Source organism: Corvus brachyrhynchos, unplaced genomic scaffold (genome assembly GCF_000691975.1).
Source record: "Corvus brachyrhynchos isolate BGI_N302 unplaced genomic scaffold, ASM69197v1 scaffold90, whole genome shotgun sequence".
NCBI classification, from domain to species: domain Eukaryota; kingdom Metazoa; phylum Chordata; class Aves; order Passeriformes; family Corvidae; genus Corvus; species Corvus brachyrhynchos.
Genome location: NW_008236932.1, coordinates 4837033 through 4853294, shown reverse-complemented (window position 1 = coordinate 4853294; position 16262 = coordinate 4837033). Strand labels below are relative to the sequence as shown.

The 16262-nt window shown below is 41.9% G+C and overlaps 2 protein-coding genes across 3 annotated transcripts in view; both read left to right on the top strand.

Annotated features, from left to right (window-relative positions):
• The first annotated feature begins 6 nt into the window (after window positions 1–6).
• On the top strand, window positions 7–7537 carry DNAJC25 (DnaJ heat shock protein family (Hsp40) member C25). Of its 2 annotated transcripts, none has more exons than XM_008629199.2 (4): window positions 7–63; window positions 1037–1189; window positions 3126–3596; window positions 6492–7537. In XM_008629199.2, exons 2-4 carry the CDS (start codon window positions 1067–1069, stop codon window positions 6612–6614), a joined length of 717 nt encoding a protein of 238 aa, XP_008627421.2. In that variant the 5' UTR covers window positions 7–63; window positions 1037–1066; the 3' UTR covers window positions 6615–7537. The 2 variants fall into 2 exon arrangements, with proteins under 2 accessions (XP_008627421.2, XP_017583835.1); XM_017728346.1 differs by having other exon boundaries at window positions 7–103; window positions 6492–6894.
• A 1282-nt stretch (window positions 7538–8819) lies between these two features.
• The window catches only part of GNG10 (G protein subunit gamma 10), a 13767-nt gene continuing 6324 nt past the window's right edge, over window positions 8820–16262 (top strand). Inside the window, exons 1-2 of the mRNA XM_017728278.1 lie at window positions 8820–8824; window positions 9802–9808. Of these exons, the coding sequence (XP_017583767.1) occupies window positions 8820–8824; window positions 9802–9808 (12 nt within the window). The remainder of the gene's footprint in view (window positions 8825–9801; window positions 9809–16262) is intronic.

Here is a 16262-nt window from a genome sequence, read left to right as displayed (position 1 = left end):
GGCGGGGCGCAGGCGGCGCACGAGAAGTTCCTGCTCATCGCCGCCGCTTACGAGACCCTCAAGGTGAGAGAGCGGGACCGCCGCCGCGGCCGGAGCCGCTCCGGTAAGCAGTCAGGGAGGGGAGGAGAAACACCCCGAAAAATCCTCCTTCCGCAGCCAGCCCGAGAGTGCGGGAAGGAGGATGGAGTGCTCTTGAAAATCCTTCTGTGTCTAGAATTCGTTCTTTTTTTATGTACTTATTTATAACGAACCGACTGGGCTTTATCTTGGAGGTATACCTTTAAAAGTAGCAGTGACTCGAATAGCATATGGGATCTGTAAGGGAAGGCTTCTCAGGGCAAAGCATGTATGACTTGGCAAAGATGGAACCCAGGAATGGAAGAAAGAGACCTGTAAGTGTTTTAAGGCTACAAGGGATTGGAAAAGGGAACTTTTTTTTTTTTTTTTTTTTGCGGGGGTGGGGGGAAGGGGAAAACGGAGTTTGAAAGGAATGCAGTGGAGCCTGGCAAAATTAGATTTCCTGTCCCTCAATTATATGGGGGAAAATGATGAAAAACTCAGAGAAAATGAGAACAATGAGGTCTTGAATTGGCCTTCCATTGGACAGATTTCATAGCCCTGTAAACTAATTCCTTTACGTTTTGAAAAATAATCTTGTAATAGGTTCTTCATCTGAAAATCTTTTCCTGAGCCGTACTTATTAACTCCAGTCCATCTGGACTTCCCATTCTGAAGTTAAAAAACTTACTCTGTGGATTTTAGTTGCTTGTCTGTTTTTCAGTTTTAAATGCCTTTGCACAGTGCTTGCTTACTGATTTTAAGACAACACATGTCATATGTGCATGGGCAGATAAGTGTGAGAACAAATTAATTGAGAATATGAGAAAAGGACAGATTTCCTCTATGTTTCATACTCACTTGGGCTGTTGCCAGTTTTACAGCAGCACGGCATTTAATGAGATGTAAAACACAGGTATAACAGAGCAAGTGAAAACAGGAATTTAAACCTGAATGAGTTCTTCATCTCATCCTGCAGGATGAAGAAACACGTAAAGATTATGACTACATGCTGGATCATCCTGAAGAGTATTACAGACATTATTACCACTACTACAGCAGGAGACTGGCACCTAAAGTAGATGTCACAATAGTGATCCTAGTTACGGTGTGTGCCATCTCCGTGTTTCAGGTAAAATTTCATGTTTACATCGTACTGCGCTGTGAGTTTCTGAACAAAAGAGAAGTAGTAGCAGTTCTCATAATGTCCCATTTAATGAAAAGTGTCAGTGAGGAGCCATGTTGCTGTATGCTGTGGTCCAGTTCTGTGTGGCGTCTGTAAAAATCCTGAAGTCAGAATGTACTGAGCTGGTTTTTGACTGCCCTTGGTACCTTGAACAAATGTAGAGATAAGTTTCTTTTAATTTTGTTGAGACAAGGTGCATCTTTTCTGAAGAATTTACTTGGTTCTTCCTGGCAGGCTCAGAGCAGCTCAGGCAGGACTAGTGCCCCAAATAACATGTGTCAGTTTGCCAAGATGCATAAGTAAATTTTTAAAAAACAGACTAATAGCACACTGAATTCAAGACTCAATTCAGATGATAGGACTGAATATCAAGAGTTTATTAGTGTGTGAATCTTGCATTGCGGTGTATTTTAAGCACCACTTGGATGAAGTCCAGGAGAGAAGCAAATTCAGTTCAGCAGAATTTACTCTGAAGGTGGTAGGTCCAAGGCCAAGAAAACAGACTGTGTTTTAGATGAAAAAACTTGTGCTGTTCATGACACAAGAGGAGGAAAATGCGTAACTTCTCTTCAGGATCTTTTGAATCACTGGTTCAAAACATCATTAAAAATACTCAAGAAGTTTAAGGGATGAAGCTTACACCATGGTGCAGGTACCTCAATGTTTAGTGGGATATTGGAAGTTAAAATAAAAAAAAAGTTGATCAGAATTTGAGAACTTAGAATAATAAATTCCAATGGCATATTCAACCAAATACCTAATTTCTCTTCAGATTTAGTTCCAATGGCAAAGTTCCATTTCACGTCTTATTTCTTATTTTGTCTGTAAGTGGAGACACTCACTTTCCTGGAGTGCAACTGCCAAATGGTTCTAAATTCAGTGTGAGTGTCAATGTAAACTGGTTTGCCCATCTTGCTTTCTCTTGTTTCTGCTTCTTGGCCTTTGCTAAGGTTGTGTAGTGGGCTTATGTCTGCACTTTCTCTTGGTAAATGGTGTGAGATGTATTATTGTTTAAAAAGTTCTGTCAGTGAGACATGCTTGGGTGTCCCAAGAATGAAAGCAAGCTGCTAACTTTTTCCCTCTTGTGCTAGTCTAGTTTCTTCCATGTTTTCCATGCCTCATCTCACGTCATTTACAGGACACTATATGGGAACAACATCAGCCCTCAGCTAGGCCTTGGGCTTCTTCTGTCTTTAGAGGGAAACATTCTCAGCATTGTGCTGTACAGGGCTAGGAGTTGGACTTGATGATCCTTGTGGGCCCCTTCCAGTTCAGGATATTCTATGATTCTGTGTTCACCCAGGCACTATATTTCTGATTTGTTGTTTGGGGTTTTTTTCCCCACTCCTTTGAAATCCAGAGGGCAGCTGGAGATCAGAGAGGTATGTTGAGTCTTGTAAAGTGGACACTGCCAGACTTATGAGATTGTCACATACTTAGTCCATGTTCAATGAACTGTTTTAAATGAGTAACAATGTTATACTTAAATGTTTGTATACTAGCTGCTTTATTTATAAGTATAAGAAGACGGGCTTCTGAGAATGGCTGGCACAGCCTGGTATTAACTTGCATGAGATTGCCATCTTCTCAGAAGCAAAACCGTTCAGAACAGTGTCTGCTTGTCCTTCCTAGTCATTGTAAATTGCTGTGAGACACACTTCTATACATCTGTTTTCCAGGTGCTTCACTGAATCTGGAGGGATGGTTATAGCTTCTGTAATACCACAGAAGTACTGGTAGCTTCAGTTTGTACCGTTACTGTAATGTAACTGTAGTTAAAAGTGTGTGACAGCATTACTTTTTTCTTTTTCTGGCAAACCCCCAAATAGGAATGTGTCTGTATAAAAACATGGTTTTTACTTTTACTGTTCTTAAATTACAGTTCTTCAGCTGGTGGAGTAGTTACAATGAAGCTATCAACTACTTAGCTTCTGTGCCAAAATACCGTATACAAGCTACTGAGATTGCCAAGCAGCAAGGTTTACTCAACAAGACTAAAGAAAAAGGCAAGAACAGGCGGTCTAAAGAAGAAATCCGTGAAGAGGAGGAAGAAATTATCAAAGACATTATTAAAAATAAAATAGATATAAAGGGTGGTTATCAGAAGCCCAAGATATATGATATCCTTCTATTTCAGATCCTTCTTGCTCCTTTTTATTGGTGCAAATACATAGTTTGGTACTGTTGGTGGATTTATTGTTTCACTATTAAAGGGCAAGAGTATGGTGTGGAAGAGAAGTTGTATATCATACGAAGGTACATGAAAATGTCTCAGTCTCAGTTTGACAGCCTGGAAGATCATCAAAAAGAGACCTTTCTTGAACGGCAGCTATGGATACGAGAAAACTATGAGGTGGGTAATGATAGTGAAATTGGCCGGGAAATAAACTTTCTAACACAATTTGAAGTATTAGAAAGCATGCATTCATTATTACAGCACTGGACACACCTGGAGCATATAACCTCTAAGCAAATATGTGTTGTGAAACTTTACAAGAGGGTATTTATTCCATCATGATCATACATATTCATTACAATATTCTTCCTAGCTAATACATAAATGTCACTTTTCCTAGAACTAATTTGCATGCATCTGACTCCTACTGGAAGTCTTTTTATGGTTCTAGAGGGCCATCTGAATGGGTCTCTGTGGTTGTATTCACTGAGTGCTTCAATATTTCAGGTGACCTTTCCTGGAACTTTTTCTTTGGGCATGTGCTGTTCCTTCTTGTTACATGCCAAAACCCCCGACTATATTCCTCATTATCTGTTCATCCACTGGTTCCAGCTACTTTTACATACATTTATCTTTTTTTGCTAATTAGTCTATCCAGCATCTTCAGGGGAACTGGAAATTTCTCTTCTCTATGTTATTTATCAGTAGCCTTGGTGGAAAAACTGGTGTTAGTTATCTAGCATTCCCAGAGCAATAATAACAATGTGGTATGACAAGGTTATTATGGTAGGTTGAAGGCTATTGTCTGTTCTCCACGCAGTAGTAATTTGTAATAAGAATTACCCAGATTGTCTGAAACTCCTATTTAGTCAGTCTTCTAAGCTCCTATTTCCTGGCTCAGGGGGCTTTGATTGTTTGTTATTGTTTTGGTTTGGTTTTCCCAACTGTTCTTTGATAGTTCTTTGGCCTGTGGTGAGTCATGGACTGTTCTTGCAGTGCTGTACACCTATTCAAGTAAGGATGGCATGAAAAACATCATTGGGCACAACTTCTACTCTTACCATGAATAGTCAATAAATCAATACTCAGTACTAAGTAGTTAATATATAATTTTTAAGAATTCTGTGAGAGCAGAGAAAGAACATTAGCCACAGCATAGAATTTGCAGTCCAGAATGATTTGGGATGCTGGAGCATGGCAGGTTGACAAAACCCTTCTGTTGTTCCACAGAGGTGCATCTGTGGGCCATTTGGTGTGAGGTTTCTAAAGAAGAACATGAGAATATGAACTTGGTCTGCTTAAGGGGAGGAGGAGGTCATGCTGCTGTTCTGCATATGGTGGGAAAAGAAATGGGATCATGGCAGGACACCAAAAATAAGAGAATGTTTCTTCAAAAGCAGGCAGGGGTGAGTTACTCTACAAACTTGAAGAGGAGAATAGTAAAATAGGTACTAATGTAATGAAAGGATTAGCTGCCAGGTAGTATACGTGTTCAGTTAGGATGGGTTTGCTAGAAAACAGTCAGGAAGTCCAAAGGCCGAGTAATGCTGCTAGTCAAAGCAGATGTTAAAGGAAAAAGATTGGATGGATATCCTGTCGTAAAGAAAAAAATGCTCTGGTGTCTCATCCATGCAGTTTTTAAGTAAGGATGTTTTGGTCACTGCGTGTGAAAGAGCTGTATTTGCCACAAGTGAAGTCTGTTTAGCTCACACTTGTCTCCTGTGGTGGCCAGCACTTGATTTTTCCATGATGAATACATGAACAGCTGCGCCTGTATAGTAATATTTATCCAACATAATTTGCAGCTTTGTGAGTTTATGAAAAGGAAATGGTGTCTTTGTAGGTAATTGCTTGTATGAATTTTTACCTAGTCACTGGAATGCATTAAAGTTTTCAGTGTCTGCTGTGCCATCTGGTTGTGAGTTCATCAGTACATGTAGAAGGTGGTAGAAGAGGATTTTTTTGAAGCCACCTGGACTCCTGCTTATGCTAGTATTACTGGAAATGGAGAATAATCATGCTTTATTCTCTTCTTTTGCTAGCTGTGCTTTTGTGTACCACTACCATATCCTTACTTGAAACTTAGTAATGTATTTTCAAGGCTGAAAAATATGCTGTAGTGTTTCTCCCCAAAAGCTTGTCTGTTCCTTCATGACTGGAGATGTCTGTCTGCATATTGTTCAGTTTTCCAGGATGAGAAAGACCAGGAATTCAATACACAAGTGCATCATGGAGCTCCACAATATTTTTGCTGTTTCCTAATGATTTTTTAAACCTTTATGATCACTGAGCATTGAGTTTGTGTATTTGTGTAGCCATCTATAATACAATATTTTTAAAATCTTGTTCGTGCATAGCAGAACTCTAAAGTTAGTTGTCATTTGAGTCACATGAAACCAAGATGATAAAATCATGAATGGTGTTGAGATATATCCCAGCAGCATCTACGTAGACTGCCTCCCAGAATAAAAATGCAGATGCTATTGCTCTTTTTTTTGCCTTTTTTTTTAAGATTATTGACTTTGCTGATAACTGTAGATTCCATTACAATGACACCATTTCTTGACAGAATATAATAGTTTATCTTTTAGTACTGTAAATACTGGATGCAGATATTAACTTCATTGAGAACCCTACTTAGGAACAAAAAGTTCCGCAGCAGTGTTCTGTTAGATGATGATTTTGAGAAGGGAGAACAGCTAAAATGAGGAGCTGAACAGCTGCATTGAACAGTGTGCTGAAAGGGACTCACAAGTTTAGATTTTCAGAACATTAGACATTGCTTAGTGTGTATTTTCTTTTGTTGAATGCATTGAGCATCTACTTCTTTAGCCAAAAAAAAGAAAGTTTTGGAGCTTACAGGAAGATAGTTCTGCTCAGCAAAAGCATGAAGCATCTTGGGCTGCAGGTGCTCCAACACTGTTTCTTGGGGTCTGCTTCCACGCTGCAATCCAGTCTTTGGTGAGAACAATAAGCTGGCAAATGATTGAAGTATAAACACTTAACACCTCACTTGAGGCTCTCTTAAGCTGTTTCTTCATCCTTATTAAAAACTTCTGTCTGTCTTACCAGGTCTATAAACGAGAACAAGAGGAGGAGTTAAAGAAGAAGATGGCCATGGATCCCCGGTGGAAGAGATACCGGAGGTGGATGAAAAATGAAGGACCTGGAAGACTGACTTTTATTGATGATTGAAAGTTGCTGAACAAAATGCGTGCTAATGCTGAAAATGATTCGCAAAACTTTTCATCACATCATTCAGAGTTTTGTCTGCTGTGGCTTAGCAGTGATTTAAAACTCAGGAACTATTACATCAGGCCGAAGCATAATATAGGTTTACCATTTTTATAAATCAGGCCTATTAAACAGGCTCAGCCTAATGTATATATGCCATTCACTTGGGGATATCAGTGTGGAATTCATTATTCCAAACAATGTATTTTTGCTAGATACTTCATATTCATCATCAATGAAACCATAACTCTAGCCTTTCTGAAAATGTTTTTAGTCCAAACCAAACATCTGGGTTTTCCTCTTTAAACCGAAGGGTTCCTGCAAGTGGACACTGAAAATGCTTGTAAAGGATTCCGAACCAAGGACCATTTTCTGTTTTCCTCTCTTTCCCCCTACTTTTCAATCTGATTTCTAAGATGCCAAATTGGTTTTTTTTCATGTAAACAATATGGGGATTATACAAGACTACTGCTATTCCTGCTTCACTTGGAAATGGATTTTATTATTTGTGGGAATAAATGATGCATGATTGTTCATCATCGTGATGCAAACAAGCCTTAATTCTTTGTTCTACAGAGCAATTCATGAAATAGTATGCTTGGATATTTTGTGTTTTTTCATTTTGTACCTTGGGTTATACCTGCTTGTTCAGAACAAGTATACCAGTGAATATTAGTCTATTAAATGTGACATTTCTTTCACCAAAGTATTGGTTAAAGGGAAAATGACCCTTTTGTTAAAAAGGGCAATTTTGATGCCTTATGTAAATAAAAGTTTGTATATGCAGACTTAATTAGTTTTAAATTCTAAATCTTAAGTATTCATTACATTTATCTCTTCTGATCAGACCTCTGCGTACTTAGAATAAATAATGCATAACAGCAGTCTGTGGTTTGCGCTATAATAGCCCAGGTCAGAGAGTTTCTGTGATTTGCTGGTAAAAGGGATTCTGTTACCTTACTCCTCTTCAGTAATTTTACTGGGGAAGGACAGATGGGAGCATAGTCGTTCTTCTGTCATCACACCTGTAAAAATAAGTTCCTTAGAAGGGAACTGATGAAAACAGTGCCTTGTTAGCTGCCTTCTGTGGAGATGGGTTCTGGGAGCGCAGGTTTTGAACTTGCTACTCCTGACCTTTTGCACATTTTTGAAACGTTGTTTCAGTTTTCTGTTTAAAATAACATTCAAAAACATGTGTTGTGGTTTTAAGCCCAGCTGGAGATGGAACGCCTCGCAGATGCTTGTTCAATTCCCCTCTCTTTTCCCCCCCACACTGGTAGAATGGGGACAAGAGTCAAAGTAAAACTTGGATGTTAAGAATAGTTTAATAATTGAGAATAAAGTAGAATACAGTAATAATTGGAAATAATAATAATGATAATGATAATAAAAAGAAAACAAACAAGTGATTCATGATGCAATTGCTTACCATCCACTTACCACCGATGCTAGACTCCCCTTCCTGTACCCAGATCAGCTGGCCTGCTGGGTAACCCCCCAGTTATATACTGGGCATGATGTTCTCTGGTCTGGAATATCCCTTGGGTCAGTTCAGGTCACTTCCCCCAGCTGTGCTCCCTCCCAGTTTGGTTTTTTTGTGTATCTTCTCACTGGCACAGCATGAGACAAGGAGGGCAAAAGTCCTTGACTTTGGATAAACACAGCTTAGCAAAAACACAAACATCGGTGTGTTATCAACACCACTTTCATTCTGAATCCAAAACACAGCACTGTAACAGCTACTGAGAACTTACCCTAGCTGTAATCAGGACGATACTCACTGCTTACTCCGTATCATCTGTGTCATGCCAAGTTTCACATTCCCCCATGTCCCATCACCTTCCCTATTTATCTGTTTTGATAGGTATACAAACATCATTCTCTTAGTCAATGGAACACCTCTGTTAAGTGTTCTTAAAAGTCCACACAATAAAAAAAATGTTTGATGAATTCATTTAGTCCATGGCTTTGGCCTTCACCCTTGGTAAGAGTCTTTCAAGCAGAAAAGATGGTGTGAGGTGTTGGATTGTTGCATGCTGCACATTTGAGTCAGTTCTGATCCCAGTACTGCTGTGCTTGTTCAGTTTTATCAAAGTTCATTTTTCATGAGTGCAACGATCAGAGGGAAGTCAGGCTCAGATCCCCAGAACAGTTGTGGTAAGATTGATGCCGTGAGGTGCCCCGTGAGGTCATGCACATGTAGCCACCATAAAAGTGGCAATACAGTGTTGCATAATTACCTCATACAGTTTAATTCATTGGCTATTTTCACTTAAAATCAAATTGCCTTGAGGCACACACAGGACTACCCCATCCTCCAACATTACCCACCAAGTGCACCTGGGTCGTTGAGCAAAAACAATCCCACAGATGGGTTTACCTTTGCCTGAGGCAGGAATAACCCAGACTGTTTTCTCCAGCATGTTTTTAGTGTGCACTACAGGAAATTTATCCCCTTCTACACTACATAAAAACTTCGGGCACCATTGTGGTAGCAATTGGCACCTGCTGCTCTTCAGCCTTCAGCAACCCAACAACAGAAGGGTTGCCTGATAGACCAGACAAGGTAGACCAGTGTTTAATTTCCTCTGTCTCTGGGGAAGTTATACCAAAAACCCACCAATACCCTTTTGGATCTCTGAAATACTGTCTCCTGGCACAGTCTATGCCAAGGATGCATGGAGTGTCTGGTCCAGGCCCACTAGGGTGCTTTTGCCTCTAATTCCCAGTGAGACTAATCTCAGTCTCCAATACAATTATCTGTTTGGACTCCCCTGTCACTCCAGATATACAAATGGATTCTGTTCCTACATAGCTTGATGGCATTAGGGTACAATGTGCACCAGTGTCTACTAAAGCCTTGTAATCCTGTGGGGCTGCTGTGCCAGGCCATCAAATCCACACAGTCCAGTAAATCCAGTTATCTCTCTCCTCCATCTGGCTGGAGGCAGGGCCCCACTAATACTGATTTCAAGGTTCCCCACTAACATCTTGTAGAAATGGACTAGAACTTCTCTCCATAGCGCCAGCAGTATGACCAGACCTTCCATTCTGCCTGGAAAACTGTCTGCTGGAGACTGGAGCAACAATCTCCCTGGAAAAAAACGCACTGTGGTTGTTTTCCCCTGCAATTCCCACACCTGTCTAGGATCAAGGTGTATTGTCCATCCCACTTCCTCATATCCTCTCCGTGGTCCTGCAGGTAAAACCACAGGATACTCTGTCGTGTGTACCTTCTATATCCTCCCTCTTGAGCAAGAGGACGCCTGCTGTCAGTTGTAGAAATAGGGCCCCCTACAGGTGGGGAGTAGGACATAGTCTCTCTGAAACACTGAAAATCCTGAGTCAGTTTATATGTCAGTTTATCTGATAGCTTCTCCACAGCTGCAGTGATGGGGGAAGGAATACTGTCTTCGTATTCCTGGATGTGGAAAATCACTTCACCTTCGTTGTGCATCATCTTTCCAAACTATTGTTGCCAAGGCGTTGGCATGCGCTGTTGGTGCACTCTGTACAAATTTCCACCATGAATCACTGGCATAAGACATCATCTGGACCTGGGGGGAGCTTGCACATCGTCCAGGTCAATATTTATAATTCCTCATATGGCTAATTCCCTCAGGTATTTAATACATTTATTGCAGCCCATTTGCTTAAGTTACATGGAATACCTTCTTTATAAGGACACCTTGCCCTCACACTTGGTAAGAGTCACCTCCAAAGACAAAGGGCTTGTGTCTTTTTTCCCATTGCTTTGTCAATGCCTGGTTTCTTAGCAAGCGATCCCAAATCCCTGGCTTCCTTACTCTCTAATTCCACACTGTTGGCTCTGTTGTCCCAGCACTGGAGCAACCAGGTGATAATACACTCACCGAGACAATGACTGAAATCTTCTCACATCTCCCATAGCTCACTCAGGAAAAGGGATCAAGTTGTGATTGTTTCTTCTGTCTCCTCTTCCAGTTCCTGTGATGGCCCTGATGATGGCTCTGTAATTCATCCTTTTGATGCTGCTGCTTCTTCATCCTCTTTACTCTCCCTGTCATCCTTGACTGTTTTTGCTAAAGCTTTTTTACAAGGTGCCTTTCATGTACATTTCTACTGCTTCCGTACAGGGGTAACTGACACCAGCACCTGGTGATGCTGTTTCAGTGCTTTCAGTGGCAGTTCCTGTTGCTGGGATTGGAGCAGCTGCAGTGCCTCTCACAGTGTCTGGAATAGTTGCAAGGCCTTTTTTTGTCTCACTGTCAGATTCAGAGACCTTCTCTTTCCCCTTAGAGTACAGAGGCTCAATAAGCCTGGGCTAGGCCCCAACATGTTGCAGTGATTTGGGTCCTCTCTGGTGTGCCAGGGTGACAGCACACTTTTTAAATTTAGTTTACTAGTTTTCTGGATTCTGCAGTTTCTCAGGGATAAGGTGCAAACATTTTGAAGGTGCCCACGGCCCTACACACTTGCTAATAAACCCCCACCCCCCCTGCCACTACAAACTATTCAGCTGTCCTGGTTACAGCTAGTTTAGAGTTAGTTTTTTCAGTCACTGCTTTAGTGCTGTGTTTTGGTTTCAGAATGAGACTGGTGTTGATAACACACCGATGTTTGCATTTTTGCTAAATTGTGCTAATCTGAAGTCAAGGACTGATTTTTTCCTCCTTGTCACATGCTGTGTCAGTGAGAAGATACACCAAAAAAAAACAATCTGGGAAGGAGCATTTGCTCTCATATTTGTGGCATTTTGTCATTACTGTACCAGTGATACTTTACTTGCAGTAGTTGTTCTCTGTGGTGTATTTTGTAGGATGGGACTATAATATGACAGTGTCACTGGCTGGGACACCAATCAGGTGTATGTATTCAGCACTGCAGGCACCTCTGTGCCTTGGGAGTTCTTTTCTGTGAATGATTAAGAATCTTTCTATTTTTCTCCTCAGAGAAATAACCTATGGGGGAAGACACCTTCCTACTATTTTCTCCCTCTCCTTTTTTCCTTCCTTGTCCTCCAGGCTGATTATGGTACTCAAGAATTTTTAAGATTTTGAATATCCTTTGACTATCTTTGAAACCCAACCAGTCTTTTTGCTAGGAGCCAGCATGTTGTTGCAAATGGTTCAAGTCTTCCTTAAGGTCAGATAAATAATAGAGAACGTTACCCAGAGATCTGCCCAAAAGCTGGATAGTTTAGAGTAGTGAGAAGGACAGCCGAAGTAAAATTTTTATGTTGAGATAAGAACAGTTTAATAATTGAAAATCAAGTAAAATACAATAATAATAGGAAATAATAATAACAATGATAACAAAAAGGGAAAAAAGCAAGTGATGCACAATGCAATTGTTCACCACCCACTGACTGATTCCAGACTTCCCTTCTTGAACCCAGTTTCGTAACTCTCCCTGGTTTATGTTCTGGGCATGACATTCTATGGTATCCCATATTTTATGGAATATCCCGTTGGTCAGTTGCGGTCACCTGTCCCTGCTACGCTCCCTCCCAGTTTGGGAGAGCATGAGACATGCAGGGAAAAAAAAGTCCTTGACTTTGGATAAACACGACTTAGCAAAAACACAAACATCAATGTGTTATCAACACCATTTTCATTCTGAATCCAAAACACAGCACTGTAACAGCTACTGAGAACTGTATCCCAGCTGAAGCCAGGGCAGCATGATAGAAATACCATGCTGAATCTCTGTACAGAGTAGCAAAATTGAAGAGGAACTGCTAGATTGTTCCTTCATCTGCTGAATGTAGAGTAGCAATGAACTTAATTCACTTTGTATCTAATTATCAATTAAAATCTAAGAATTGTTAAAGAAGGTATGCAGAAAAGGCTGTGCTTGCTTTCATGAAGTAATATTAGGGACACTGCAAAGATGCTGGCGAACTGAGAGACCACAGCTTTGGTGTATTGCTGCTTCATCCCCCAAAACACAGTCTCCTGAAAGAGTGGAAGAGAAAAGATAAAGTTGCTGTGGTAGAAACAGAGAATGAAGGTAGGCACAAATACAGTGGTGCTGATTATTAGAAAAGACAGTTATATCTGGAAATGAACAAGGTAATTGTATACGAGAGGATCTAAACCTGTGTGTGCAGTTTCACAGGCTGACAGCTGTGCTGCTCTTGACCTTCTGCCTCATTTTGCTCTCTCCTTTCCCAAGCCAAGTATTTGGGTTGTGCAAATATGAAGTCAAAACATGGATCTGTTTTCCCTTGTTGTCTACCTTCCTTGTAATCAAGATTAATTTCCTGATCTGATACTACAGTGGAAATGGAGGTACAGTTCTGGCAGAGGACAGAGCTGTATCTTTCAGTGGCAATGATGTTTTGTCCCTGTAACACTTGTGGCCTGATACCAAGTGGATGGAGAAGTCAGACGTATCCTACAGCCTGCTGGAAATGACCCATTTTGGTGGCTCAGCTTGGAGTCCCATCTTCTCTAGACATGTCACCCCTTTGAAAATAATCAGATGCAGACATAAATTCATTGAATGCAGCAAAAATTTGCTGGGCAGCAACACTGCAGTCACATTTCTCTGACAAAGGACCGAAAAAACTCAGGTGTCTTTAGAAAACTGTCAGTGCTGCAGTGACACCTCATTATCAGAGGCTACTAGGCATTTCTGGACTGTCATTGTAGTTCTAAATTACATCTGTCTTCTGGGCATAAATTTTCTGAGACTTCTGAGAGTTACAATACTATGCCTAGTATAGCCAGTGTAGGTTGAATTGACTTGAGAGAGAAATGTCAGTACTGGGTAGTGGTGAGATCATTATGGAGAAAAAGGTTGCAAGGTACTAGGATCTTGGAGAAGATTCAGTGTGTCTTTTCTATGACCATGCTGAGGCTCTGATTAAGGCACAAGCATGTGCATGCCTGGTTGTCCCTACAGAATTGTAGAATCATTAAAGTTGGAAAAGACCATTAAGACTATCTAGTCCAACCATAAATGCAGCACCACTACCATGTTCACCACTGAACCGTGTCCTCAGGTGTCATATCCACATGCTTTTTGGACACTCACAGAAATGGTGACTCTACCACTTCTCTGGACAGACTGTTCCAATGCTATACAATGCTTTCAAGGAAGAAATTTTTCCTACTATCTAATCTAAACTTCTGGTGCACCCTCAGGCCACTTCTTGTCCTGTCACTTGTTACCTGGGAGAAGAAGGCTGACCTGGCTACAACCTCCTTTCAGGCAGTTGTAGAGAGTGATAAGGTCTCCTTGCGCCTCCTTTTCTCCAGGCTAAACAATCCCAGATCCCTCAGCCTCTTCTCACAGGACTTCTGCTCCTGACTCTTCACCAGCTTTCTTGCCTTTTTCTGGACATGCTCCAGTGATGTCTTTAAGCAGAATGAGAATTCTGTCCCTTCCTTTGATCTCTGTAGCAGATGAAAGCTGATGGTATCATTCTCACCTTTAATCCCTCCTTTGAATACAAATTGTGGGAAGAGATAAGATAGAATTGAGCTGTATGCTGTGAGACATGCCGCAGAGGCACATGGCAGCCCAGAGAGAGGCTTGTCTCCACCAGACCCTGGGGGCAGGAGGTGTCACAGGGCAGAGCCCTACAGAGAGGAGCCCGCCGGGAGCTGATGGACGGGTGAACAGCGAGTGGTCACCCCATAGAAGGACATTTGGAAAGTGTGTTGCTGATGTGGCAACACGGGATAGGTCACGTAGTGAGGATTGCCGTATAAGGAAATACTGTGCCTTGGAAAAGTGTATAAAACCAGCTCATTCCTTGGAATAAACGACTCAGATTCCCTGCCGGTCTGGGTCTGGGCCTCAATCACTGACACAAATAGATGTTGTCAGGTGGGTTAAACAGGTGTTGCTTGAAGTTTACAGAAAGCTTTTGTATTTTATGTCCTGCTTGGCAATTGTTTAAATTGGAGCTGCAGATCACATCTTCTTTGGCACTCAGCCTTGGGTTCTTCTCGACCTGACCTGAACTTTATTCGAGGCTCTGTAGAGGACACCTCCCCAGATGATGGAAAGCAACCACTAGAGACCCCCAAAGAGGCCCATGCAGGCACAGTGACATGTCATAAGGCTGCAAAAACTAAATGACTATGCATGAGGTAGGCAGTAACCAGGTATTATATAGGTGGGTTTATGTAAACTTTTGGGTATAAATTCTCTCAGTATTTACTCCTTGGTGTGCTTGATTTGTAGGAAAACTTACACCTTGCATCTCTACACGATAAACAATGTCTTCTTTCTAAACCTGACCCTTTGTTTGTATAACTAAAATGTCCGAGTTCCAAAAATTTGGCAACACCAGCACCTCAATGTTTTTCTTGTTGTGAGGGGCCCAGAACTGGGCACATGACACGAGGTGTGGTCTCACCAGTGCCAAGTAAAGAGGGACAGTCACTGCCCTGGTCCTGCTGCCACACTACTGGTGATACAGACCAGGATGCCACTGTCCTTCTTGGCCACCTGGGCACATGCTAGGCCATGTTCAGCTGCTGTTGACCAGCAGACCCAGGTCCTCTTCTGCCAGGCAGCCTTCCAGCCACTCTGTCCCAACCTACAGCACTGCCTGGGGTGTTGTGACCCAAGGGCAGCACTCAGCATTTGGCCTTGTGTAACCTCATGCAATTGGCCTCAGTCCATCAATTCAGCCTGTCCTGATCCCTCTACAGAGCCTTCCTGCCCTCCCGCAGGTCAACACTCCCATTCAGCTTGGTGTCATCGGTGAACTTGCTGAGTGTAGACTTTATCCTCTCATCCAGGTAGTTGGTGAAGACATTAAACAGGGCTGGCCCAAATACTGACTCCTGGGGAACACCACTAGTGACCAGCTACCTCCTGGATATAACTCCATTCACCACAACTTTTTGGCCCCAGCCACCCAGCCAGTTCTTTACCCAGCAAAGAACTCCTTCATAAACACCATGAGCTGACAGTTTCTCCAAGAGAATGCTGTGGGAGATGATGTAAAAGGCTTTGCTGAAGACAACATCCACAGCCTTTTCCTCACTCTCTTGGTGTCACCTTGCTATAGAAGGACATCGGGTTGGTCAGACAGGACTTGTTTCCACAAAACCATTCTGGCTGGACCTGAACTCCTGGCTGTCCTGTCATATGTTCAGAGCAACCATTTGAGGCTATAAGGTTCATCCCACCAGCTTTTTAACAAGCCGGCAAACTAATAGCTGGCAAACCCCTGCCAAAAAGTGAGAGGACTTATTTATGGTCACTGCTGAAATGGTGGTGAACAGTGCTGGGTGGGGAGAGGGGAGATGCGTCAACACTGGCAGTAGTTGCCAGGCATTTGGAACCTAAAAGCTGCCTGTGGGCAGAAGACATGTTTAGAAGTCCATCTCTGTCAGTGTTCAAGACCAAGCTGGATGGGGCTCTGCGCAACCTGATGTAGCATGTGTTATCCCTGCCCAAAGTGGTGGGGTTAGTCCCTTCAGGTCCAAACTGTTCTATGATTCTGTGAATTCCCTTTCTCCTCTCGTCTTCCCCCCTCTTTTTTCCCCACTTATTTTCTCCCTTTCCCTCCTTTTTTTCTTTGTCTCTCCTTTTCCCCGTTTTCCCTCTTTTTCCTCTTTTCTTTTTTCCTTTTTTTCTTCCTCCCTTTTTTCCTCCCTCTCC